This window comes from Malania oleifera, chromosome 3 (assembly GCF_029873635.1).
Source record: "Malania oleifera isolate guangnan ecotype guangnan chromosome 3, ASM2987363v1, whole genome shotgun sequence".
NCBI lineage: Eukaryota > Viridiplantae > Streptophyta > Magnoliopsida > Santalales > Ximeniaceae > Malania > Malania oleifera.
The window spans coordinates 1884942-1912763 of record NC_080419.1 but is presented as its reverse complement, the minus strand read 5'-3'; the positions used below and the strand labels follow the sequence as shown (position 1 = coordinate 1912763).

The 27822-nt window shown below is 37.0% G+C and overlaps 1 protein-coding gene across 4 annotated transcripts in view; it reads right to left on the bottom strand.

Annotated features, from left to right (window-relative positions):
• LOC131151699 (uncharacterized) overlaps positions 1 to 27822 on the bottom strand; it is a 157681-nt gene that overhangs the window by 105505 nt on the left and 24354 nt on the right. For 2 of the 4 annotated variants that reach the window (XR_009135746.1, XM_058103061.1), the window contains exons 2-12: positions 27318 to 27399; positions 22366 to 22469; positions 21578 to 21673; positions 21428 to 21475; positions 21003 to 21053; positions 8328 to 8431; positions 8067 to 8184; positions 4116 to 4217; positions 3769 to 3969; positions 3136 to 3293; positions 2805 to 2963 (exon numbers count right to left, since the gene is read on the bottom strand). Coding sequence is in view for 1 of the 4 variants with exons in the window: in XM_058103061.1 (XP_057959044.1) it covers positions 2805 to 2963; positions 3136 to 3293; positions 3769 to 3969; positions 4116 to 4217; positions 8067 to 8184; positions 8328 to 8431; positions 21003 to 21053; positions 21428 to 21475; positions 21578 to 21673; positions 22366 to 22469; positions 27318 to 27399 (1223 nt within the window). In the remaining 3 variants the exon portion in view is untranslated. The remainder of the gene's footprint in view (positions 1 to 2804; positions 2964 to 3135; positions 3294 to 3768; positions 3970 to 4115; positions 4218 to 8066; positions 8185 to 8327; positions 8432 to 21002; positions 21054 to 21427; positions 21476 to 21577; positions 21674 to 22365; positions 22470 to 27317; positions 27400 to 27822) is intronic. The other 2 variants (XR_009135747.1, XR_009135748.1) reach the window with 2 other exon arrangements.

The window sequence follows — 27822 nt, the reverse complement described above, 5'->3', positions numbered from 1 at the left end:
GGGCCGAGGCCCGAGTTTGTATTAAACAGCGCAAGGTCAGGGTTTATAAAATGACAGACTTTATGTGAAATGAGTTTAAATTACAGTTTTAATTGCTTAAATTACATATTATGCTCTAGGAACCCTGAGGACCCAGTTGTTATGAGCATGGTACCATTTCTAGAGAGAGTTTCACTAGTTGAACATGTGCGCCCACACTAGACTCGAGAGTGGTGTTGGGTGGTCCAGCCAATTGACCCAGGTAGAGGTGCTACCTTCCCTAGAAGTACGTACCAAGAAGTGGTAAGGCAATCGGACCCGCAAGCAAGCTTGCGGAAACCTGTAGACATAGTTAGCAGGGAGTGACTTGGTCTGGGTTGATCCCCCAGGTTTTAGTCCAGCCTTCGGGCAGCACAACCCTGACCATGAGGATTTATACATGGCATTTAGTTCCAAGGAGGGTCTTTTGTGCATATCTGTATATTTATGTAAAATGTAATTGTTTTCAGTACTGATTTATACTGTGAGAAATGAGCAATGAGTATACATTCTATTTTCAGTTAAAAGAGAGATGTATGATTTTATATACACTGAAACGCATGTTGACCACACACTGTTATTAACTTAATCTTCCTTACTGAGAGGTGTCTCACCCTGTTATACAACATATCTTTTCAGGGAATCCCAGAGATCGAGTTTAGCAGAACCAGTGGGTTGAGACTAGTATAGTTTCTTTTTGAGAGTGACTGAAAGAACTCAAATGTGAGTAGCTTATGTTGTAAGCCGCTGGGCTTTTATTGTGGTCGTATGGACCAAGTTAGTTGGCTTATTATTTTGAGTTGTACTATGAGAATGGAAAGACCTTGACGTATGTTGATGGTTAGACGCTAGTAATATATTATGGAGAATGCTTTATTTATTCCGCTGCATGTTTTATATTATGAGATGGTATCAGGTACACAGGCGTCACTAAAGCAGCACCTCGGGCCCACGAGGGGTTCGGGGCATTACAATTGCCTTCCATTCCTTCTCCACATTGCTTCTGCACTGAAAATGAGGAGAAAACAGAACATTAGGTCTAGGTCTTCTGTTACCTAACAAAACCATTCTTCACTCTTGGAGGAGTACAGTATTCTGCCAATGAGAAGAAGAGCCAGAACATTGATCGACTAAGGTAGTACTCATGTTTCACCATTTTGGCAAGATTCAAAGGTTTGTTACACTAAGTAGCTTGTTCAATTATTTATCAATTTTGCTTAAGTTACTTTCTTTTTCTTTTGAATGAGAGAAGGCATATATAAGAAATGTGATTTTTTTTTACTCAATGATAAACACTAAAAGTTTAGGCTTCTTTTAATTTGGTACCATCCCTTAAAAACATAAATTTTAGGGCCTGTTTAGTTGTGAAAAACATTTTCCATCTTCCATTCTTTTGTTTTCCAAAGAGAACTCTGTAGCTCTCGGCTTTATTTTGGGTCTCCCCAGTCTGCCCACCAAGCAGCGCTTTCCCATGATTATGTAAGTCCATGTTGGGCTTTGATTTCAGCCCAACATGTTGTTGAGCTTTTCCACCAATGAGCTTGGGGTTTTTTAGGGCCCAAGGCCCCAAGCTAGTAGGGGATAAATCAAATTTAAATTCAAATTTTTTTTGAATCTGGAAATCTGTCTCACATTAAAATTCCCCCTGCAAAAGTGTGTTCTGTCCTTGCCGTAACCAGAACTACTCTTATCTTGATCTGGTTCGTTGGAATTTATCCATTGCCGGCAGAACAGAGGTCTCTAGAAAACCAGCCAACAATTATGCTTCAAAGGATCCTCCCACATTCAAGAGCTGCAACCCAGACATTGCAGCATCTGCTTGTTCTCTCCTAAGTTCTTTCCTTTACCATGCCCTTTGATGCCTCCCAGAATTTCTTCCAGGCAAGCACCTCCTCCCTGTCTCATATACAGATTAATTAGATTGCTTCCTGATACATGATCTTCTCTAATGAGATGAATTGAAGCATCACGAAGTGGTTGGGTACCACCGTACCAGATAAGTCTTCATCAACAGGTTTGATGTTTTAGAGAATAGGAATTGGCATAGCAGTGTCGCCATCCATTGCCACTCCTCTGAGAGAGAGATGAAGTGACATTGTCTGGATCTCTCTATGCTGTGTTAAGAGCCTTCCTCCTCAAACGTGAATCGTTTCTTATAGATCGGAAGGGCGTGATCCAATGTAACACACATACTTGATCCTGTGAAAAAGTTGAGGACTATGTTGGGATAAGTTAGGGTTTAAGTAAGGGGGATGAAAGATGATCAAGGGTTTGAGATCGAGCAGATTGGTCACTGTGCAAGCGAAAGGGTGCGTTGCAGAGAGAATGCCCTGGGTTTGGAAGAAAATGACAAAGGTGCAACCTCAAATAGGAAAAAAGAGAAAGATTGAGAGCTAGAGGATAGAAAGAACGAGAGTGTAAGGAATGATGGATGCTTCAGTTACAGGTGATTGATGTTGTAGGCTAGATTGCGAAGAAAAATAGAGGTAAGGGAAACTAGCTGCCAAAGTCATCGCCAATAGCAATGGGCGGGTAATAACCTCCTCTGATATTTTCAGCTTACCAATGAAATAAACTGATATCAAATAAATCAGTGTGTGCAAACTCTGACATTTCCAACTTACCAATGAGCTAACCAGATGCCCTTGGTAGACGCTAATACACAAGACATGCACGCACACACCATCAATCATTAATTTAATGCAACTTGTGCAAGTGAACAGTGAAGACATGCACATATCCAAAATCCACAAATAGTTAGGGGCCATTGACACAGGTCTTCTTACCTCCATAAAAGAATTACTTTGGAATCAAGATCTTTCTCAATTTCCCTAATTTCTGAATTATCAACATCTGGCAACTGTTGCAATGAACTAGCATACAGTTGGACATAACGTCGACGGAGCTCGGAAAGATGCCGAATTCGGTCCCAGGAAAAACGATAGCTGTAAGAGTATGCATGTCAAAAGTTATCAACCTCAGAAAATCATATGTAGCATTCAGCCATAATTTTTTTAAAAGACTTGAGTAAATTTACAATGTAAACTCAAACAAGAAATTAGTTTGAAGTGCGCAGGATATGTTTCCTAATTCCAAATAATAGCTTTTCCACATTACCACATTTTCCTCTGCTTAAGGGCAGCTAGAACAGCATAACGCCACCATAAACGACGACCCTCAGAAACTGGCACTACTGGCCTTAAATGAGAGACATCAACATGTGTCTTGTATCTTGAGATAACCTCCAAAAGTTTAATCCAGTCACAATATTGAGCCTGTAAGAACACAATGAAGAATTGATTCCACACTCTCTTTGAATGCCAAAAGGTAGAAGAACAATAATTTTTTTTTTTAATAAGTTATATCAAAAAATAAAGAAGAGATATTACCATCTAAGCAAGGACATATCCCAAAACAAATAAATAAATAAGAGGAAAAAAAATAAAAAATCAAACCCTCTAATTTATTTTCTTCTTTATTGTGATACAGTGACAATTGCAAATGTGGCAGGAGGAGAGAGGGGGGGGGGGGAGCAGCTGCTGCACACTTGTGCAAGAGCTGATGAGATTTATCTGCTTAGGCAAATAGTTTTAACCATGATCCAAGAAACTTAAAAAGTTTCTTTACCCCTTTCTCTCTCTTTATTTTTCCTCTCCACCACTGAAAAGAAGTCCAAAAACTACACAAAGGAACAAATAAAAAGAAACTAAAGCAATTTTGAGATAATTTAAAGAACTTAAAATTCAGCACCTCTGTAACTGTTACAGAAACATCACTAAGGGCCAGAGAAACCTTCTCAAAAGGAATCTCAGGATTATCTCTTTCTTGATTTCCGAGACGATGATATTTGAGGACTCCATTAATAGGGGACACAAAGTAGTTCCGATTCAGAGCCCATACAGACACCACACCATTGTCTGTTGAAGGTTCATTTATACCATCTTCAAATAACTGTGTGAGAGAGAGAGAGAGAGAGAGAGAGAGAGAGAGAGAAAGAGAAGTTCAAATCATCAGGGCACATCTACTAATTCATCCATATTATTGAAAGAATGCAACTGCAAAACAACAGAGCTGGATCTCACAATTTGAGAACATACCTCAATCCATCCCTTGGGGCTGAGATCTTCCCATTTCTTGTCTATTTTCCATGGTAGACTATTAGAATCATGGTACATAGCAAGCCTCTCAAGTTGCAATGACTAAAATAAAAATAAAATGCATTTCAGTCCAACTGAGTTGCATTTTCAAGCAAATATAAGTAATAGAAGATAATAATAAAAAAGTAAATGAAAATTCTCAAAATATTATTTAATATTATAATCCAAGAACTCAGTATCAACACAGAGAATTAATAAGATTAGCATCTAAAAGGAGTCCCAAAATGAATTAAAAGACCACAGTAGCCAATTGAGAAAGGATGTCTGAACCTAAATTAACAAATCAGTTTTGGGCATGTTAATATTTAAGCCTGAAACCTTCTCAAACATCTGCCAAGGTGATAAGTGATAAGTGTAGGAGTCTCTGACTATATCAAAGGTGGGTAAAAAAGCTAAAACTAGAGGTAAGAAACAGAGATAGCAATACCCATCACAAGGGTAAAAGAAATCAGCAAAATGATAAACACCTACTAATCCATCTCCTCCACGAAGAATCATTCAGCTAAACCTATCATAAGCCCTCTACAAGTGTAGCAATAGAACAAAAGAGAAAAAAGACTACTAGCATCATCTACTTCTTCAATAGCTAACAAAGCATCATCCAAAATATGACAACCTCCAATGAACAACCAGAAAAGAAAGAGCCTAAATTCCACAATCTCAATTGATTGATCTCTTTCAGGCAGATGTATAGAAAAAGTTTAATTTATTTATAACTTCAACTCTCCCACCCCCCAATACAAAAAAAATAAAATAAACAAAAAGAAAACCGGTCAACAAAACACTCTAGCAAGAAAATATTCTAGAACATCCATAGGAAAAGCAGTAAAACCATCAACCCCGGCACTTTGTCTGCCCAAACATTGCCTTCCCTGCAAATCACCACCCTGACCGTCCATGATCGAAAATGCTCATAAAACCTAGTAATCTCATCTGCAACCGACCAACGTCCTCACAACCCCATATCAGCCCCACATTCTTTAATTAGACTCTTCCTCCTGCTACCCATTTGCCACACTATGAAATGGCCAAGTATTAGTGTCTCCTCTTTCACCCCTTCCTTTTCTTTAGAAAGAAAAATAAAATTTTCCCAAGAAAGAAGAAATACAACCATGGTTTTAAATCGCGGTAGCGGGTAGCGTAACGTAACGGTAACAGGTGTAACGGGAAGCAGGAGTAGCGGATGTTACATAACGGGAAGCGGGTGTAACGGCCGTGAATTTTTTTGAAGCATGCACAACCTTGTGCATATTAGCATACTTGCATGTTTTAAGCTTTTGGCCATTCTTAGAAAGGGTTTTAGTGTATTTTGGACCCTTTAGTTCGAGTAACTAAGTTATTTGGTAAGAGCAACAAATTTACATTTGTTTTAAACCATCATTGATAGAAAATTACGTGTGTGCGCATATTTATACTTCTAATTGTTCTTATCTGTGATAAATTCTTATGTGTGCTAAATGAATTAATAAAATAAAATACATTATACACTCCATTAGTCTATTAGACACATAAGACATACGAATAATATAAATATAAAATAGCTAGAAAAGAAAGAAGGTTGAAGTTGAAAAATAAAGAACATAAATATCACATTACTAATATTATTAAAAAAAAATTCATAACAAGTTAGTACTTTGAAATTGTTAATTTATGCATCTATTGTGAGTATTTAAAGAAAAATTAAATTTTGTATCATTGTCATCCTCATTATAATCTTTTCCCCCTCTTGCCACTTGGTATATTGAGAATGATATATGAAAGAGAGAGAAAAAGTGAGAAGAAAAAGTAAAAAATAAAATATATTTTTGGTGTAATAGTCCTGTAGCGGTTACGTAACGGCCGTAGCGGCCTTTACGTAACAGTCGCGGTCCGTAACGGCCGCTACGGCCGTGATTTTTCTTCCCACCGATTTCGCGGTGTGTAACGGTATCGGTAACCCAAAAAACCTTTACGTAACGGCGTTACGTAACGGTCGCGGCCTTTATTTAAAACCATGAATACAACCTAATGAAGGAAAGAGGTCGTCTTCTAATTAAAAGAAACCAAAACCTAAGAATGCTTATTAAGTAACCCCTTTTTAATACATAAAGTTCATAATTTTTCAAACCCTTCAAATAATCTAATTCACTATGCCAGTTCTTCCATACATAAGCCTCGACCCCATTATCAAGACAAATTGGCTGCCCCTCACAAGTAACCAAACTCAACTGATCTTCTGTAAATGACTCCCAAAAGATATTTGTTCATGAACACAACCAGACCCAGCTTCAGCAGATATACGAACTTGCAATAACCTGTTAATTTCTCACTCATCCTCTTTTCTGTGGACCTTAGTATTTTCTTTACTCTTGAATATGTTGAACAATTACCTCCATACCTTTATTCACCAACTCCCAACTTCGCGCAATTGGAACGCATTCCAAATCAACTATAGAAGTCTTTGCAACATGAGTCATGACATGCTTCCTAATGCTTTTGCAACTCATATATGAAAAGATTCTCCCACAATCAAAATCCTTGTCAAAATAATCCACTTATCCAGCTATCAGCAAACCCCCACTTCAAACCATTCCCTACAAATCAACAACAACCAAGCCTTAAATCCCACTAGGTAGGATTGGCTACATGAATCCTTTTCCACTAATCTGCGGAGTCATTTTTTTTTTTTTTTTTTTTTTAATCATAGAAAAAGAATAAATTTCCTTAAAAGATTAGGAATATACAAAATGGAGAACAAGACATCCTCCTAGAAATAATCTGGCACAAACCAGAAAGGAAATACAAAGAAAACAGAATGAGAGAGGAAACACAGAACACACAAAATCAATCCAACAAGTAGAGCCAATCCTATTGAACATTTGAGAAGCTCTCTCCTTTAAAGTACCCATAGCCAACACACCAAAGTGATACCGGGAAGTGAATCATCTTCATCTCCCAAACCAGCTAAAAATTCAATTTCTTCCCCGAAAAAATACATGCATTACGTTCCAACCATGAACCCCACAGCACTGCAAAATAAGCACATTTCCATAGTGCTGCCCAGTCCTTTCTCTTTCCAAAACCAACACAGGAAACTGCAAAAGAATTAAAAATCCTCCAACATCTCTGGGCAAACCCAACTCTCTCCCATTAAACCAAAGAACTTATTCGTCACTTTCCAAGCAAAGTCACAGTGCATAAACAAATGGGAAACCGTTTCTGAACTGTTATGGCAAAGAATGCAAACATTTGGAGAAAGTGCCCTTCAAGGGCCTCTCCTACTCTATTAATCGTTGATTTTTTTAGGGGACTTTGGCCTTCCAAATAGTTTTATAGAGTGGAAAAGAAGAATATGCATGAGGCAAGAATTCACAAAAGGATTTGCATGAATACACCACCAAAGGATCCAAAGAACAAGAACAACTATCCATTCCTAAAGAAATACAACAGTTATTCAAGAACCACTGATACCAAGGACCAGTAGCCATCACTAATCTGTAGAATGCACTACCTGCCTTTGAGACTCTTGAGAGATTGAGTGGGAAGTAATGACAATGATTATGGCCGCACTGCTCAATATGGCACAATAACAAGAAGAACAAAGAGATAGAATTACAGAAGGAGGGGATAATAAAGAGAGAGAAGAATGGGGAAAGTGATGACAGCACTATCTGCTGAAGGAAGAGTCAAACATGTTAAGTACTTATTCCAAGTATTGATTACAAATAAATGTCTTAGAAGATATCATTTTATACCTTTTTTCTCATAAAAGAAGAATTACTACCACTTTCTACTGATCAAAAAGGAAATTATCTTATCCAGGAAGTTTAACAGGCTCTGCAATGCAACTTACTTTTTATAAGTAAAATCATATTAAGAAAGATAATGGAAAAGGAAAGGAATGCAGAAAACCTTCCGCAATTTATCCAGTGCACCACTGGTATCAAAGGTTTCATTCCCCTGCTCATCCATTGTAACAGCAGCAAGCTTCGCTAAAGTAACACCCACAGAAAAGGGGTGTCCAGGGTTACTGCAAAAGATTTAATAGTATTAAAAAAATCAGGAAGAAACCAGAGATGTGAAAAATAACTCCATCAATTGACTAGCTGTATAAAAATAAATAAATAAAAGATCCCTAGCATCTAGAGAATTTGAAGGCACATGTCTGCTTACCTGACAGCATCTTCATATCTGATATGAACATTGCTAATGGAGATCTTAAGATTTCCAATAATAGTATCAATTAAAGAACCCAGCCAGGAATTTCCAGAAGGTGGCTGCAGAAAACAAAAATAAAAAGAAAAATAGAAAGCACTGTTTAAATGACCATATGTAACTCTCAGGATGCTTTTGACAGGAATTAGAACAAAAGATGAATATTTTATCAATTCATTGAGATCAAACAGATTTGACTATACAGAGAGCAGGCCAGAAATAAATAAGGACATAATGAAAACATTCTTATGAAAAGGTTAGAAGGGGAACATCAGATGAAAGAAAACACAAAATTAATTGATCTCACAAAAGAATAATAGTCCCAATTGACTGCTCATTAGTCGGTCAATCTCAGCTGATGTAATTCAAGTGGAGGCCCATTCTAGGCCTGGGCTATACAACAGGAGGTAGCCCATCTCCCATCCCATACCCTTCCCACCCTGCTGTAGACCGCAGCATCAATGTTAAAGACTAGGAACACATCTCATAATTGAACCATCATTGACACTTATGGCATTTTCCGACCCATTGTGGACCATGTGTTACTAAAAATGCGATAGTCCCTAATTATCTCAAACATATGCAAGTCACATATATTTAACAATGGACCTAGGATGAGGAGTTTGAAAATATGTGGTGGGACCCGAAGTCTTTTCACCACTTGGTTAGGGATACCAAGAATGAGGAGGCTGAGAGTGGTTGGGAGGGTTCTATGTTTATGAGAAAGCACAAATATTGAAGGAAGTGGTAAAGTGGAATATTGAAGTTTATGAAGACAACTGAATTTATTTATAAATAAAAAATAAATAAAAAATAAATAAAAAAGCAGCAGCATTTCAAGATATCTGAAGTTGTTGGATAGGAAAGAAGAGAAGAGGTCTATAGTAGAGGAGGAGGTTAAGAGGGAAGGTTTAAAAAATGAATTAAGAGGAGGTAATTTTTAGGGAAATGAGGAGTTGGAGACGGGAGATGAAATTCAAGTGGGTTTGGGTGGGTGATTGTTACAGAAAATTCTTTATACTTTGGCCAATGGTAAGAGGAGAAAGAGTGTTAGAATGGAATTGGAGGTGAAGGAGGTAGACATTACTTCTGATCCTATTTTGATAGCAAGGGAGCTTATGATTTTATGCAATTTTTTTCAAAGGAGGTTGAGGATAGACCTATGATACAAGGGTTGGAGTGAGCTCACATTTCTGTAAATCAGCAGTCTTAGTTGGAGAAATATATTGGGGAAGGTGAGGTCAGGCAGATGGCATTTACGATGGATAGGGATAAGGCTCTGGGTCCTAATGGTTTTACTATTTTCTTTTTCAGGATTGTTGAGATGTGGTTTCAGAGGAATTTTGAAGATTTTTAAGGAGGTTTCCTTTAATGGAATTTTTGGCAAGTGTATTAACTTTACTTTTCACTACTTTACTGCCTGAGAAAAGTAGATCTTCTAATGTTGCTGATCTTCGGCTTATTAATTTGGTTACTGATGTGTATAAGATCATTGTGAAGGTGCTTGCGAATAGGCTGAGTTTGGTAATAGGGGATACAATTAGGCACAAAGAACTTTTGTGAGGGTAAGCAGAATTTGAATGCCATTTAGTGGCTAATGAGGTTGTGGAGGACATGACAGGGAGGTAAAGAGATGGGTATCGCTTCCACAGTAGACTTTGAAAATTCTTATGAACTGTTAGTTGAAGTGTTTAGATCAGGTTTTAGGGAGGAAAGGCTTTGGGTTTAGGCAGACTTGGATGAGGGATTATTTGTTTAATGCTTCCTATTCTATTATTATTAACTGGGAGTCCAAATCATGGTTTAAGGCTTGGAGGGTAGTTAAGGAAGGAGATCCTTTGTCCCTGTTCTTGTTTGTCCAGTAGTTGATCGTATGAGTATAATGATAGACAGGACAGTTAATTGAGGGCCTGTGAAAGGTATTAGGGTGGGTAATGAGAAGGTCATGGTTTCGCATCTTCAGTGATGACACTATCTTTTTTCTTAGAAGATCATAGATTTAAAAAAAATATCCTTATCATTTTACATCTTTCTAAATGTGCTTCAGGGTCAATTAATTTAGGGAAGAGTGATATGGTATAGTTTTGGATGTTTATAGATCTTTGGAGCTCCTTTCTTTAACAGTGTGTGCTACTTCTGATTGGCTTCTGTAGTATTTCGGGGTTCTTTTGGATGGTCATCCTATGTCGGTGGGTTTTTGGGCTCCTAAGGTAGAGAAGGTGCTCTTTTTCTTTAGCTGTTCGTGTTACTCTTATTCAATTCTTTCTAGCATTCTACTTTATTTTTTTGTCCATTTTTAAAGTTCCTAAAGGGGTAGCTAGGCCTATAGAGAGGATCATGAGAAGCTTTCTTTGGTCTGTGGTGGGGGAGAAGAAGGATCAATTGGTTAGGTGCAATGTGGTGTGTAGGTCAAAAAAGGAAACAACACTGGATCTTGGGAAATTGGTGTCTAAAAGCATCACCTTGATGAATAAATGGTTGTGGAGGCTTCCTTTAGAAGAGAACCCCTCTTGGCACGAAGCAATTAAAAGCAAATTTAACTTACAAGAAAATGGGTGGGATACTCATATGGGCACATTTTAACACCAATGGGATGGGTAGTAGGCCTTGCATTTGTTTCTGGAAGACCTACGGGTGGGAAATTCCGCTCTTTTTGTGTAGTTTCCTTACTTGTATCAACTTTCTTCGTCACATATGGGAATATTTCTTCTTTTTTGAGTTCTAACGGGAAAAATTTTTCTTGGGATTTCCATTCCCATAAAGCTTTCAATGACAGAGAGCTGGTTCCTGGTGGAACTTTGTGTCTTTGTTGAAGTTGTAGGAGGGTTGTTATCCTTCCAATAGGGTGGATGTGACTTGTGAGGAAATGGTTGATGCAGTCTTCAGGGGACTTCTCTTGCAAATCTCTCTTTTGAGTTTTTTATCCAGGAGAACTTTTCTTTTGCTTTCTATCATAGTATTTGGATGGTTAAGTTACCTCTAACATTAAGGGTTTTATTTGGCAGGTTTGTTCTTAATAGAGTTAACACAGAGAATTTGTTGCAGAGGCCTTCTTAAATTAAAGCATTTATTTGGTAGGTTGCTCTAAGGGAGTTAGATTTTCATATTTCAACAGGATTGGAGGAATCTTTTGTTCTGAATTTTATGTCTTTTTCCATTTTTATTTTAATAGTTTTTTTCTGTATTTTTTCCAGAAAAATGGGAGAAGCCTTTTTCCTCCTTTTTTCTAAAGTTCCTCTTATCAATGAAATCCTTCCTTTCGTGTGTTTTCTCTGTATTGATAATTTTGAATCTGCCTCTCATTTATTTTTGCATTGTTCTTTCTCCTGGAGGATTTGAATACTCTTTGGTTTTATTGGGGAAAGTTGGGTTCAGGATCAATGGAGGATATGTCGGCTATTTCTTTTTCAGGGCTCGGAAGGAGCAAATACAAATCAGCCTTTTGGAGATCTGGCTTGTATGCTGTGCTGTGGCGTGTTTGCATGGAATGGAACACCCATATATCCAAGGGGAAGAAGACTTCCAGGTATTTGGTTTGGGAATATGATTCCATATTTGGCTTCATTATGAGCTGTTTCTGCTGGCTGTTTCAAGGATTGACTTTCGAGGATGTTTAATGCGATTTGTTTGCTATTTTCTATCAATTTTTTTGTTTTTCTAATTTTGCTCTTTCATTCTTTGAAGGATGATTTCTTATTCTCGAATCATGTACACCTTTTCCCTATTAATTACATTCTTGTTTTTCAATCAAAAAACAACACACCTAGAAAGTAATCTCACCAAGAACCAAATCCCCGTTCAAGAAGGAAGAAACCCTGTCCTAATACGCTTCTGAGGGGTCGCAAACCCAGCTCACGAGCAACATGATAAGAGATCATATTAATTTCAGCTTCAGTTTCCACAAAAACATGCACAGGCTAGTAAATTCCCAGGCAGGTAATTGTCTCGGCATGATTGAAAAGCTTGTTCAGCTTACGCGATGGCCTGGAGGCAGGCTTCCTCAAACCTTGATGGAGAGTATCATAGAAGATGGCTCAATATCTGACAGCTCCTCATTAAAACTAGCAGGCTCCAGTGGCTAGTATAATTGTCCATCTCTTTCAATTAAGGCATCTCTAAAGTCACATTTAGATGCCCCCTTTTTTGGGGCACCGACTCTAAGAATGACCCTTCCAGCCACACTCATGACACTCTAACCAGTGTTTATCAAGCTTCTTTGCTTCAGTTGGCGCAAGCAGAGAATAGGAGCAATCACAAGTGTGGGCTCAACACAATCTGCGCATCCTCCCACCTGGTCTTAAGATAAATAACTTACTTTTCTACACCCTTAGCATAAGTTGCAGCTTGATTGATGGAATCAAAATAATGACTACTGAGCTTTAACTGAATCTCATGTTGCGATTCCCATTATATTGGACAGCCTATTGTTGCTCACTTTCCTCAAGCTGGCACAGTGTGATAAGTATGTGAAACTCTTCACATATGCATATCACCAGTAAGGCAGTCTTCATTCCTTATCCTCCCTGTAGACAAAAACATTTTTCCAGCTGACTAAATGCTGATTATTGCTAAGGCACGATATACACTGTTCGCCACAACCCAATATCATAGGCTTTTAGGTCAAAGGTGACCTAGCATGGCCTCATAGTCATGGTAATCATGGTTTCCAGGAGGTCCTAGGTTCAATTCCTGTTTCCTGGGCTATCGTGTGTTTGTTAAAAATTATCATATTTCCCATAATAGGTGTAACTCATTATTTGTTTACCTCTCATGTGCAATCAAACTGCACATGCCGGGGAGTTTTAAGGCTTCATATACATTGCCAGCGTACAAGCTAACAGCATAAGATTTAAGGTGGAATGGATCTTTGACATGATATCAAAGCATTGGTTGCTGGGAGATCACAGATTAAAATTGCACTATCCCAATTTACCATTTACTTGTTCAAAAATATGTTACCCAAAATAATGGGTTTTGTTGATTATGACTAAAATGTGGTTTAGGGCTTTGAGGGGGACTGAGCAAGGAGATCCTCGTTCACCTTTTCTGTTTGTTCTAGTGGTGGATGTCTTCAGTAGATTGGTTCATAGGGCTGTTGACAATGGTTTTATGAAAGGGATTGGGGTGAGAAATGAGGGGGTTGTGCTGTCTCGTCTTCAGTTTGCAGAAGATATCATCTTCTTCTCAGAGGATCATAGAGAGTCTTTAGTAAATGATATTGCTATTTTGCAAATATTTTGAGAGAGTTTTTCACTATTGGTTTAAAAATAAATTTGGGAAATAGCAGCTTAGCTTGTATTAATGTGATTACGGATAGATTTTTGAACCTATCCTCTTCAGGTGGAGTATTCTGGATTGCCTCTGACTTTTTTTTTAGTGTCTTTGGATGGAAAACCTAGGATAGTTGGGTTTTGGAATCCTATTATGGAGAAGGTATCCAAGCATTTGGATGGCTAGACCGGTGTTTTATTCTCTCTAGGTGGGTGTATGATGTATCACCCTCATTTAATTAAACATACAATATTCAATTCTGGAATGAAGAAAAAACATCTGTTAATCCAAATTAAAATTAAATAATTTCAATTTTTTAATTTAATTATAAATATTATTTTTAACATAAATTAATATGAAAATCATATGTTATAACTATACATAATCTAAATTATAAATAATCTTATATTATTTTAATCAATATAAAATATGTAAATTTTAATTAAAATTTATTTACATAATTATCATATATTATTTTATTCATATCAGAAAATAACCATATATTATTTTGCTATGTATTATGACATATTAATTATTGATCAAATATAATTCAATTATGGAACAAAGAAAAACCATCTATTAGTTTAGATTAACATTAAATAAATAAAAATTATTAATTTAATTAATAATATTATTTTTAACATAAATTAATACAATGATCATATATTATAAATATACGTTAACTACAAGATTATTGTAAATTAAAAGTAATATTATACTATTTTACTTAATAGAAAATATTTAAATTTTAATTAAAATTAATTAACATAATTATTCATTAAATTGTTAATCATAATTTATTAATATTTTTAATTTAAAATATATTTTGATATAATCATATATTATTTCATTATGTATTACATATTAACTAATAATTATCGATGAAATATTAACTATAAAAATTCATAAAACACATATAATAAAAGTGAGTATCCAAATACCACTAGTGACTTTCAGTACTTTTCTAGATCAACACTTCTATATCAGCACTTGATAAATTTAGCACTTTTTTTCTAAAAAACACTTCTCAATAGGTGGTTCCAAACGATTCATAAGACTTTTATTTAGTGGTTCGTAATAGAGTTAACACTAACAGTTCTGTAGCAATGTAGAAGGCATTTTAAGGCTTTATCTCCAGATGCATGTTGTTTATGTTTGGACAATTTGTCTCTCTCACCCGTTCCTTCATTTTTCCGTTTCATTAAGGCCGTGGAATAATTTATTTGGCCTTTTTGGAGAGAATTGGGTCCAGATCCAGTGGAGGATCTTTTCATTATCTCTTTTCCAGGTTCTTAGAGGAGCACAGGTGGTTCAGGATTGTGAAGGAGCAGGCTTCTGCTATCTGTGTGGGATTTGATTGGAACAGAACGCACATATATTCATGGGAAAGAAGATGTCTTCATCTATGCTTTGGGTAAGAATATAGGATCCAGTGTTTTGCATCATCGGGGGCTTTTGCTCTTTTTCAATTTTTCTTTATTTTTATAGAAAAAGATAGATATGAGAGGGAAATACAAATAATAGAGTATAAGATGTCCTAAAACAATCAGAAAATAGATAAGATTATAACCCTCCTAAAAACAATCAGAATACAGGTAAAATAAAGCCCCCCTCTGATGATCAAACAGAACTCCCCAAAAGAACCCCAGAGAAAGTGCCAAAAGGAAGCAAAAAAATCAACCCTATCCCATAATAAGAGGTCAAGTATTAATGGCATGATAGCCCTTGTCCTAACTGGGACGGTCACTGAGGAGCCATGACTCGAATGGTTAGGGTATTTTGCTCACATTCCACAAGCTCACCCCCACAACACAATCCTCAAGTAAGTATATATCAACCCCTAAATAACTATAGTTCAAAGCTAACAATAGATTGGTGCCGTACACAAATCCAAACAAATATACAAAGGTTAAATATCCCTCAATAATGGAATCAGTAAATAAGGCACCACCCAAGGGCAAAAATGAGAGGGCCAAAGTGGGCTTTTACCATAATAAATGTGAAGTTGTTTTCCTTTAAAACTCCCTGCAATCCTTTCGATCCGTCCAAAAAATTTCAAAAGTAGTGCATCTCCACAAGATAATCCCTCTCTTACTCCTCCCAAAACCCCTATATCAAACAAACGCATCGACAGCCCATGACAACAACATTGCCTCATCAAAGACTGAGGATAGATTGATTCAAAGCTACTTAGCCACCCAACAATGGAGAAAAATATATCAACTAGTTTCATTTGACTCAAAACATATAGAACATATATTCAAGCTGATAGCCTTAGTTATATAGCCCTCTCTTAAAGTTTGATATACATTGTTGGCCCACAACCTAATAGCTTAAGCTTTTAAATAAAGTGGTAATCTAACATGGTATTAGAGTTGGTTACTAGGAGGTCTTGGGTTCTAGCCTTGTTGCCCGCATTTATTGTGTGGTATTTAAAAAATTATTGCAATCCCTAAAATGGGTGATATTATCATGTCTTTATCTCTTCACGTGCTGTCGGGCTGCACGTGCAGGGGAGTGTTAAAGCTTGATATACATTGTTAGCCCACAACCCAATAGCTTAAGCTTTTAGGTAAAGTGGTAATCTAACAGCCTCCTCACTTGCAATAAATCATTAGTACATATATATATATATATATGTGTGTATGTATGTATGTATGTATGTATGTATATATATATGTATGTATGTATGTATATATAAGATGTGTTAGATAGAGTAAAGAGAGAATACAAGCTAGACAAGGACAAGAAGCCCTTCTTTGCCTTACTTTTACCACCAACAACAACAGCAACAACAAAACCACGACTTAGTCCCACTAAGTGGGGTCGGTTATATGAATCCTTTTCCGCCAATTTATGTGATCATGGATCATTTCTTTTGATAGATTTAGCGATGTTAAATCCTTAGTTACTATCTCCTCCTAAGTTATTTTAGGTCTACCCCTACCCCTTCTACTACCCCCCACAGTAACTAACTCACTCTTCCTCACCGGTGCACTATGTGGCCTACGTTGCAAGTGTCCATACCATCTGAGCCGTCCCTCCCTTATCTTATCTTCTATAAGAGCTACACCTAACTTATCAAGAATATGTTCATTCCTTAATTTTTCTTTCAATGTTATACCACTCATCCATCTAAGCATTCTCATCTTGGCAACTTTTACTTTTTGGATATTATGTTTCTTTGTCGCCCAACATTCCGATTCATATAGCATAGCTAGTCTTATAGCTGTCCTATAAAACTTCCCTTTCAATTGTAAGGGTATTCTACGATCACATAGCACACTTGAAGCACTTCTCCATTTTACCCAACCTACTTTAACTCTATGCATTACATCATCTTCAATTTCTCCTTCAGCTTGCATAATAGATCCAAGGTATCAAAATCTACAAGTGTTATTTATTTCTTCATCATCAAGTTTAACTTTGTCTCTAATATTCCTCCTATCATTACTAAAATTATATTTCATATATTCTATTTTATTTCTACTTATCCTAAAGCCTCTAGATTCCAAAGCTTCTCTCCATAATTCTAACTCAGCCTCTACTCCGTCCCTAGTTTCGTCAATTAATACAATATCATCTCCAAACAACATACACCACGGAACCTCCTTTTGAATACTCTTAATCAATTGGTCCATCACTACAACAAAAAGATAAGGACTCAAAGCAGATCCTTGATGTATACCTATGGTAATTGGAAATTCTCTAGTTTCTCCATCTATAGTCCTTACACTAGTCATTACTCCATCGTACATATCTGTAATGACATCGGTATACCTACAACATACACCATTTTCTTCTAAAACCCACCATAGAACTTCTCTAGGTATCCTATCATATGCTTTCTCAAGGTCAATAAATATCATATGCAAATCCCTCTTCTTTTCCCTAAACTTTTCCATTAATCTTCTTACTTTTACCACCATCAAGACAAATTCAGTCTCCTCTACAATATACAGTTGTAAACCCATCTTATCAATCAATTGTTGTGCTTCAAAATCCTTCTCCCATAGGGGTAAGCAGAATTCCATCCTTACTCCGCTGCTTATTTATCCATATCACCATCCTCCAAAATAGGAACCCCTTCTAAACCTTCCATCGGAGATGGAGGCACAAAAGGTAACCCCAAGTAAATCAAAAGAGTAGAAACCATATACATATTGTTCCAGAATTTCATCCCAAAGCAACCCTCCGTCACAGTCAAACCCACCAAGTTGTAATAAATCATTAGAATTAAGCCTATTAAGAGCCCTGATTTTAAAGGAACCTTAATCTACCAAATAAAATTATTTAAGGGGAAAGAGAGTTCAAGGTTTTCAATAACTGAGAGAAAAAAGATTTCATAGTAAAAGTAAAGAACTGGTAACACCCCAAAATACAAATCCTCGAATCATTACTCACTTAAGGAACAAAAGAAGTCCAACACTTTCAACAAACTGGTAATGTCATCAGCCTCTCTCTCATTAAGATTCCTGAAAAAGTAAAAATCCCAAAAAAATCCTCCAAAGAATAAAAGGCATAAATTGAGGCATTATGAACGGAAGGAAGTTCAATAAAAGGGGGACCAAAGACTCCAACGAGACCTCACCCACCCAATTATCTTCCCAAAACCAAATGAAATTCCCCTTTCCAACTAAGAACCAAGTAAGGGGGCACAAGAAATGACTAACCTATGAGATAACCTTCCAAGGGTACATATGAGAAGAACTACCACTACCTCTAGTATCCCAACCATTACACTGCAAACCATACTTGCTTCTAGTAACCTTGCGCCATAAGGAATCAACCTCCATAACCATTTCCCCACCAAAGAAATGTTTCTAGACACACATTCCCAAGGTCAAACCCCCTTCAAACCAAGGACCTTCTAGTAACCAGCTCTAATACCATCCATGTTGAGATTTTGATAAATGAATGACCTAACTCAAAGTAAGTCTCTCCCTTTATTTATAATACAAAATAAATACATTATAATGACCTTAATACCCTTACTAACTCTCATTAATTAACATACTAACACAATAATAATACTAAAATACTAAATTAACCATAAACAGCCACCATCCAAAAGTACTTCAGTTCCTCCAGTATCACTCAGCTTTAAATCCATTTTATCCAAAAGAATTAGAGCTTCTAACTACTCCTTCAGAATCTCCTTCACTAGTGTAGGCAAAATTCCATCCTCATGTTGTACAGTATTCACCAACCCATCATTATTAAAAATAGAAACTCCCTCCAAACCTTCGAATAGGGGTGGATGAACATAATATAAACTTCCTATTTCATCGCAGGAGTCCGAAACATACCCATGTTGTTCTCGTATCTCATCCAACAACAACCCCCCACCACAATCAAAATTGCTATTATCATCACATTCTGAATCTCAAAAATTCCCCCTTTTCTATGCCTCTTATCCTTTTCTAGTCTCATTAGAACCTCCGGCATTCTTCTCAACTTGAGGAACTTCCACAATACTAAACTCTCCTTTAGAATCTCTCCTTAATACCTTTTATCACAGACTCACTAATATTTTCTCTCTTATTTCTGAATATCTTTTCCATTTCAGCACCTAAACAAGCCACCATTCAAAAACATAAACCTTATTACCTTCAAATTATAAGTATAAATATGACAATCATCCAATTTCTCCCGCAAACCTGCTTCTTTTTCACTCTTTTTCACACCACCTTCTCAAAACTCTACAGGACTACATGCAAATTTATCACACCAGTCTTGAACCAAATTTGGTCTTCTAACATTCTACTCTTGATCATTTGGATTCATATTCTAAGTAGCTGTAGGCTGAATAATATTTCTATTAACTCAATGTTGAATGAGAATTCCATTACCAAAGGGTACATCTTCCTCCTTCCCAGTACTCATCTTCTGAGAAGGAGGACCAATACATTGGGCCTGTCTATTATTCAGAGCCAACATAGCAGTACTAGAAGCCTTAATTTCTGAACCATATGTATGCTAATCATGAAGGCCCTTTTATGAGAAGCCTATATGAGGAGAACCTCTCTTTGGATCCATATTGAAGCCCGTATCAACATTTCCTAAACACTGGGACTTTTCAAATAATTTTTTAAATTTAGTTAAAAAAGAAATACCACCACCTTCAATTGCCTGGGCTAGGTCCCAAATGAGAAGCATGCATCCCAGCCAAATTCTCTTCACTGCTGAACCCAACCATAGCTGCCTCTTTAATTGATTCTACTCCATTGCAAACCCTGGCTTCCTTATCACTCCTGTCAATTGAAGCCAACTAATTTGTGATTGCCTTAGGTTCATTTTGATACAACTTGTCTCCACGCAAACAACACAGCTTTGTTTCCTAACCTTCAAACCCTGCTTTATTGAATAGGCTTGACCACCGCAGCCATTGCCATCACGTTTTTTGCCTTCCAACACCACGAAACTCCACGATCTGTATCATGAAGAGTTATCTGCACCAATACTTGTAGTTTTCTCACTAAATTTCTTTGCTATCTCGCAGAAAGCACTTGTGAAGCTTCACCAACCTTCGCTTTTTCACCCTCAGGAATAAACATCTTCCCTTCCCATCCCAACCCTGACTCCAAAAACTTTCCTAACTTCGTCCATTTAATCAACATCCACAGCTTCATGATACCCAATTGAATATATCAAAACCCCCTTTGCATGCGACTGAAAGTAGATATGCCATCAGCGAACCAAAAACAGCCTCTCTGGAGAACCTAACCCACTTATTACAAGAGAAAGTGTTCTCAACCACAAGCAAGGACGCAAACCGTCCAACCTTGTCTAATCAAAGATCGAAGGATTTATCTTCGATCTCAACAGATCATTTCAGCATCAGCTACCGCAGAAGCTTCCATGGCATCAAGCGCACAAAGGGTAGAAAGGAGTTCGCAAGGGAGAAAGATAGAAGCATTCGCAAGGAAAATATTATATTTTTGTAATTTGTCTTCTCTTCAATAAATCTTTTCTCTTCCATCCAAAAAGAAAAAAAGTACTGTGCATTATCTGTTTGTAATTGAGCTGCATGTCCAGGGGAGTGTTAAGGCTTGACATACATTGTTGGCCCACAACCTAACAACTGAAGCTTTTAGGTCAACTGATCATTTAACAATTATCATTATATGCTTTATTTAAAACACTTTGATGAAACCCAAAAATATTAATGCACAAAATAAATTCACTGAAAAAAAAACTGAGCATGCATGTCCAGAACTCAAAAATTTAGCGTCTCATTTGCAAATTCCATAAATGAAGAAAATACCAAGAAACAATGATATCTAACCAACAAAAAGTAAAGAGCACCGTACATACAATTACAGCACAACCAGAAAGGTTTCTAATAATTAAAAATCATACACTTCCTAGCTTTGATTTTGACATTGCTTCAAGGGTTGCTGATTCTGCTTCCTGCATGCAACAAAATTTTAAAACATAAAGTTTACCAGCATGTTAGGGTGAGGGGTAGGGAGGGGGTCAAGGGGGAAAATATTTCACCAAAGCTCAAAACCACAAGATTCAGATTAAAATATACAAGAAATAAGTAATTTTTTGTTTGTGAGCTCTGGATGTGGACACAAATGCAATGTTGCAACAAAAGAAGTGCCATACATGACAATTCTGCAAGACCCGCAGTGCATACTTCTGTGCATTAACTATATTGACCATATATATATATATCATCAACATTTCTGTGCTTAAGGAAAAATTAAAGGAATTACAGGACAAAGAAACTCATAACTTTAGAATAGACTCTATGACACAGGCATAATGCATTTGCAAACCTCGATCTGTTGAAGTTTGGCCTCAAAAATTTTTTCCCTGTCTTCCTCCTATAGAAAATAATTAAACAAACAAATCTCAGAGCAAACTAAATCAGATATTATTTTTAATAAGTAATCCTTTTTCAAGAAACCTAGAAGTATGCTTCCTACCTTGAGAGTCCTTCCATCAGGAGCAGGATGAGCAAGAATAAAGACACGATCAATTAGAACAATCACAGGCTCTTTGCCCAGACTTTTCCAGGGGACCTGTGTTTAAAACTTAAATAAATATTTGAAGCAATCTGAGGTTTAACAACATTAGCAAACCAAAATTTATATCTAATGATATGAACAATTACTACAAAGTCCAGGATTTAAAACAGAGTCAATGTTTAAATTTTGAATAACCTAGATAACTGTTTCAGATTTTACACATCAGCATTCATGAACAAACAAAATAAATATATTGCCAAAGCAACCAAAATAAACCCAAATTTAAGCATAGAAACTAAAGGAGCAGACCAAATAATTAAAATTAGAATAATGGGATATACCATCAGTCCAACACCCATCAAGCATGACAAATGCCAGCTCAATGTACCATGTAGCAACTTAAGATACACGAGAAACAGTAAAAATGTTTGCACATTGCAAAAACTAAGGCTTCTTGCTACATATGCTGATACTGAACTGTTCTATTCTTGAATGGTTTTTAGCAAAATACAACAAAAACAGCAGCGACGGTGACAAGGTGCTGACCCTCAATTTCAACAAAAAAGGCACTCGTGTTTACATGACTTTCACACAGTTGAAATTTAGAACATTAAAAAGGAAACAGAAATAGGTTGCCCAGTGGACAACACTCCCAGTTATAACAAGATATGGGGAAGGTGGTAGTCAATGGAATAAATGATTAAAACCAAAATCTAGGCAGACAATGATGATGACAATATAATCACCTTTAATGTTATTGTGCCAACAAAGCCAGCCTTGACCGTGACAGGAAGCTTAAGTGAATTTAATGCCTCTGCCTTCAATTTCAAATCCTTGAGAACAACATCACCTATGAGAATATAAACATTTAGCAAATTATACAATATATAATGCATATGAGAGGGAAAAATACTGTCAATGTAGTATCAAAAGGCACATTGTCAAATCACATTATTAAACTATAAGCACCCATAAATTAACAACTTAAAAATAATCAACACATTGAAAACAATATCATTAGCATAGCCAAATCATTATCGAAGATTTGAACTACAAAAGGAATTATTAACGATATACCCAAAGCCTCCAATATCATCATAATTAGCCCTTTCATAAACCAGGTAGGCTATACATGACATAAAAATATAATTTTATGTCGAATCCACGGCTACTGTTCAAGAGTATTTTAGTAATATTAGAAAGTGTGTTATTATGTTAATGAGTGAGACTTAGTAAGGGTATCATGGTAATTAGAATGTATTTGATAAATAGATGGAGAAACCTATCTCCAAGGGAAATCATTCATTTAATCAAAATCTCAACATCGTATCAGAGCGTGATCCAATTATCCTATCACACTCAGTCGTCACTAGAAAACACCCTCCAGTCGCTGCCCTTCTCAGAACCACCTCAACCCTTCATTATTTCACATAACCAATCACATTGCCAAAAACAAAACCCTCTAAAACCTAACCATACAAAATCCTACCACCGAAAAGCTCCCCATGCGCCGCCATGCGCAGCGTGAGAGGATTCCAGCTACCTTTTTCAGAGTCTTTCCTCCACCACATTCTGATTCCTTCCCTACACCATATTATCAAGCTATGGGGCTATGGGGCATGTTTTTTCACTCAAAGATCCAACCTTTTTCGACCATGCATTCGTGGTAATTCAATTGTAGTTGTTCGGTGTTCGTAAAGGTTTTTTTGTGAGTTTCTTGGAGCAGTGGCAGTGTCTATAAGTTGATTTGTGAGGATGTAGCAGTGCCATATCAGTTTGTAGGCAGTCCACTTTGTCCGAGGTTGCTTCAGTGCTCCACATCATTTCTGGTTGCCCCGATTAGTTTTGATTATTCTTCTTGTTTGACATTGGTGTGGCTGCTAGTTTGTGAGTGTTGGGATGGGAGTCTATGAATCCCAAAAACATGTTTCCTTCCGCGCTGCCACAGATAACAACTGAAAAGTCGGATGGATAGAATTAGGGAAATCTGACCACTTGCTCCAATTTGATCCTTCTGATGAGAAGAGAAAAGAAGTGGGGCACTCAGGAAGATGCCTTGATTGTTTCCTTTTTGTGGAATTCGATGGAGCCCCAGATTGCACGGATGTGCATGCATCTAAATACATACAAGGAGATTAGAAATTATGCCAAGCATCTATACTCTAGTGACGTTACACGTATGTAAGTTATATCCCAGGAGTACTTTCAGTTACAACAAGGATACATGAGCTGCAGATTATTTTGGAGAGATGAAACATATTCATAAGGAGCTTAACATCGTGCAACCTATAACCGCCAACGTTCGTGAGATGCAAAAGATGAGGGAGCAAATGACACTTTTTCAAGTTCTAGCAAGCTTGAAACCCAAGTATGAGTCAGTCCTAGCCCAGATACTTAAGTAGTACAGAGTTGCCATTACTTGTTAGTTTATTCTTGCCTTTCTGCTTCCATTAGTACACATTCTCCTACTCTCGCATCTGACTCTAAGATAACAGCCTTTGGCACATGGTAGTTCTAGCTCTCTACCAAACAACTGCAAAAATTATCGAGGAGGCTCAAGTGGTCATGGTGAAAGAGATGGATGAGGTAGAGGCACTCCTCGCTAGTGCGCTCATTGTAGACAAGGTAATCATACTATTGAGCAGTGTTCATATGTTCACGGTAGACCTTCACGTGTTGTCAATGTAGCCACCACTGACCAACACTTTTGGGGACAAGTGGGGGGCAAGGTACTGCATCTACGTCAGAGGAAGAGTATTCCAAGTTCCAACAGTATCAAGCATCAACACAAGCTCCTCTCCCCATTGCATCTCTTGCCCAAAGAGGTAATCCCACAGAATGTCTATCATCTAGTACTTCTCGTCCTAGCCTTGGGTTATAGACTCCTTTGCCACTGATCACATCATAGGTATACCTAGTTTCTTCTCTACTCTTCGGTATCCTAAAAATTTACCTTGTGTTACCCTTGCTGATGGATCCATCACTGTCACTAAGGGAATTGGGACTGTAAATCCCACTTCTTTAATTTCTCTTCCTTCGGTTTGATATATTCCCAAGTTTCTTTTCAATCTTATGTCTCTTAGCAAGATTAAAAAATCCATGAATTGATCAGTAACATTCTTCCCTGATTCTATGGTTATTCAGAATTTGGAGACGAGGAAGACGATTCACGGAAGGCGTGAAGCTGGTGGACTTCATCACTTTGAGTCACTATCTCCTTCTACCGCCTGCACTACTACTGCCACACCTCTCCAATTCATTGTCACCTTGGTCATCTTTCATTGGAAAATTGAGATGCCTAGTTCCTGATTTGAGTTCTCTGTATAATCTTGATTGTGTGTCTTGTTAGTTGGGAAAGCATCATCCTGTCCCTTTTGCTTCTCAAGTCCATAAATAGGCCACAAGCCCTTTCATGTTAGTACATTCTAATGTTTAAGGTCCTAGTAGAATATTAAGTCAGGTTTCTAGTACTATGTAACCTTTGGGGATAATTATTCAAGGATGACTTGGCTATATTTAATAAAAGATCTTTCTAAGTTATTTCATACATTTTGTGCCTATTGTTATGTAATAAAGACTCAATTTCGTTAGCTAGATCGAATACTTCAAAGTGATAATGCCAAAGAGTATTTCAGTACTCAATTCACCACTTATATGACTTGGCTTGGTATTGTTCATCAATAATCCTATGCCCATACTCCTCAACAAAATGGGATTGCGGAGAGAAAAAATAAACGTATCCTTGAAATCACCCACGCATCAATTTATCAAATGCATGTACCTAAAGTGGAGTGATATTGTACTTACTACTTGTTATCTTATCAATAGAATGCCATCCTCCGTTCTTAGTGGTAAAATTCCCTAGTCCATCCTTTTTCCAAGTTCACCTCTATTCTCTCTACCTCCTCATATATTCGTGTGTGTGTCCTTTGTACATCAACTAATTCTCACGGTAGATAAGTTGGATCCTCATCCTATAAAATGTTTCTTTTTAGGCTAGTTATATACTCAAAAGGGATATCGTTGTTATAGTCCTATATATCATCGCTTCTTTGTTTCTGCAAATGTTACCTTCTTTGAATCTACACCTTACTACACTCAATCCCCAAATTCTTCTCATCTCAATGAGTCCATTCATCTGCCTAATATTCTAGGTTCTAACTTGTTGCCCTTGCCCAATCAACTACTTGTGTCTCCATGTAATTTAAGTGCTTCTCATTGTCTCGATCGTCCTAATTTGCAAGTGTATTCACAACAGCATCTTGAAGGAAGAGAGTCCTCTCTAGCCTATACTACCATGCCTTTGGGTTCCTCATCTGATGCATCATATTTCCCACAATGTTGATCCTCCCATTGCTTTCTAGAACGGTAAATGCACAGGTAGATAACATCCCATTTCCAACTACGATTGTTATGACTTCTTATCACCCTCCAATTATTGTTTTGTTACTGCTTTGTTATCTACTCCCCTTCCTAAGAGTTTCAGAAGCCTTAGCCCACTCTGGGTCGAGGAATGTCAAGGTTGAAGGGATGAATGCTTTACAAGAAGAGAATGGTAATTGGGACTTTGCATATCTTCCTCCTGACAAGTATGCAATTGGTTGTTGCTAGGTATACACTATGAAAGTCAAAACTAATGGTTCTGTGGCTCGTCTTTTCCAGTTGCCAAACTTGCATTAGTACGTCTATTCATCTCCTTGGCAACCACATATCACTGGCCTTTACATCAGTTTTTTTTTTAATAAGAAAAGAAGAATTTTAAGTCAGAAAAGAAGAATTCATTAATAGAATAAGAATATACAGCTAGGTTTAATAAGAAAAGAAGAATTTTAAGTCAGAAAAGAAAAATTCATTAATAGAATAAGAATATACAGCTAGGAGAATAAGACATCTCCTTAACAAAAGTCTAGAAAATCCAAATAAAAAACACAAAGGAACAACCTACAAACTAAAGAACAAAAGAGAAAAAACCATAACGAGCTAACACTCCAAACACATAACACCAATCGCATTTAATATCAGAAAAGCTTACTCCCTTAAAATTCCCTTATCCCACACACCAAAGAGAAGCCAAATAATGTTTCTTTTCCCAAACCAGCAACTGAGCCGACTTCTTCCCTAGTACACTCCATTCACAGCCCCCAAAATACTGCAAAAAAAAAAAAAAAAACACAGTTCTGAAGCGCTGCCCTTCCCTTTTTCCTGCCAAATCCAGCAAAGTAAACTGCCAAAAAATCCTCCACTGCTTTAAATCCATTTTATCCAAAATAATTTGAGCTTCTATATCCTCCTTCAAAACTTCCTCCACTGGTGTGGGCAAAATTCCATCCCTACGCTGAAACTAATTCGCCAAATCATCATTATCAAAAATAGAAACACCCTCCAGACCTTCCAACAAGCGCAGGTGAACATAAGATAAAAACCCCTAACTCATTGCAGGAGTCAGACACGTACCCAAATACTACAAAAGGCATGCGTAGGTCGTCCTTCTGACTTTTTATACCTTCCAGTAGCTAGGTCTAACATTTCACCAGTGCAAATTGAATCTAAAAGGAAAAATTTAAATTTAAATAGAAAAAACATAAAAAGTTGTTCACCCTGTAATCATCGTACATTCTCATTGCAAGCAGCTGGAGTACAAAGAATTAGTAGACCACAAAGACAAACACATTGAATAAGCGAGGTACAAAGTACAAACCCTTCCAGACACTGACTCTCAAAGCCTCAGCCGAAAGTCCATGGACATATTCACCCAAATATCTTCGAAGCAAATGCAAAACCTGCAAGTGATGTCAATTACACATCAGAATCTGTGATTTCAAAACAGACTTAAAAGTTTGTTTATTTTTTCCTTCCCTTCTTAATAAGTACCTAAGAAATATTATTCAACAATAAAACCCACCACACGTGTAATAAGCTTTACAAATAGAAGCATAAGTCATGAACATCAATTAACATGGAGAGTTATTGTAACGCAAGTCCTGGGAGAAGAAGATAGACAAGGCATGTTCAGACCAAGCAATCACCTTCGAACACATCAGAAACAAGAACCAAGACACAGGAATATATCTCAACAGTTTCAAAAGTTTTAAGGGTTTACCCACCAGGTGTTTTCATTCCATGGGCTAAGAGTAGCAAGGCTTGGCAAAGCACTGTTAGACATGTTTGGTGCAAGAAAAGTAAAGGGCAGGGCAGGCAAAAGG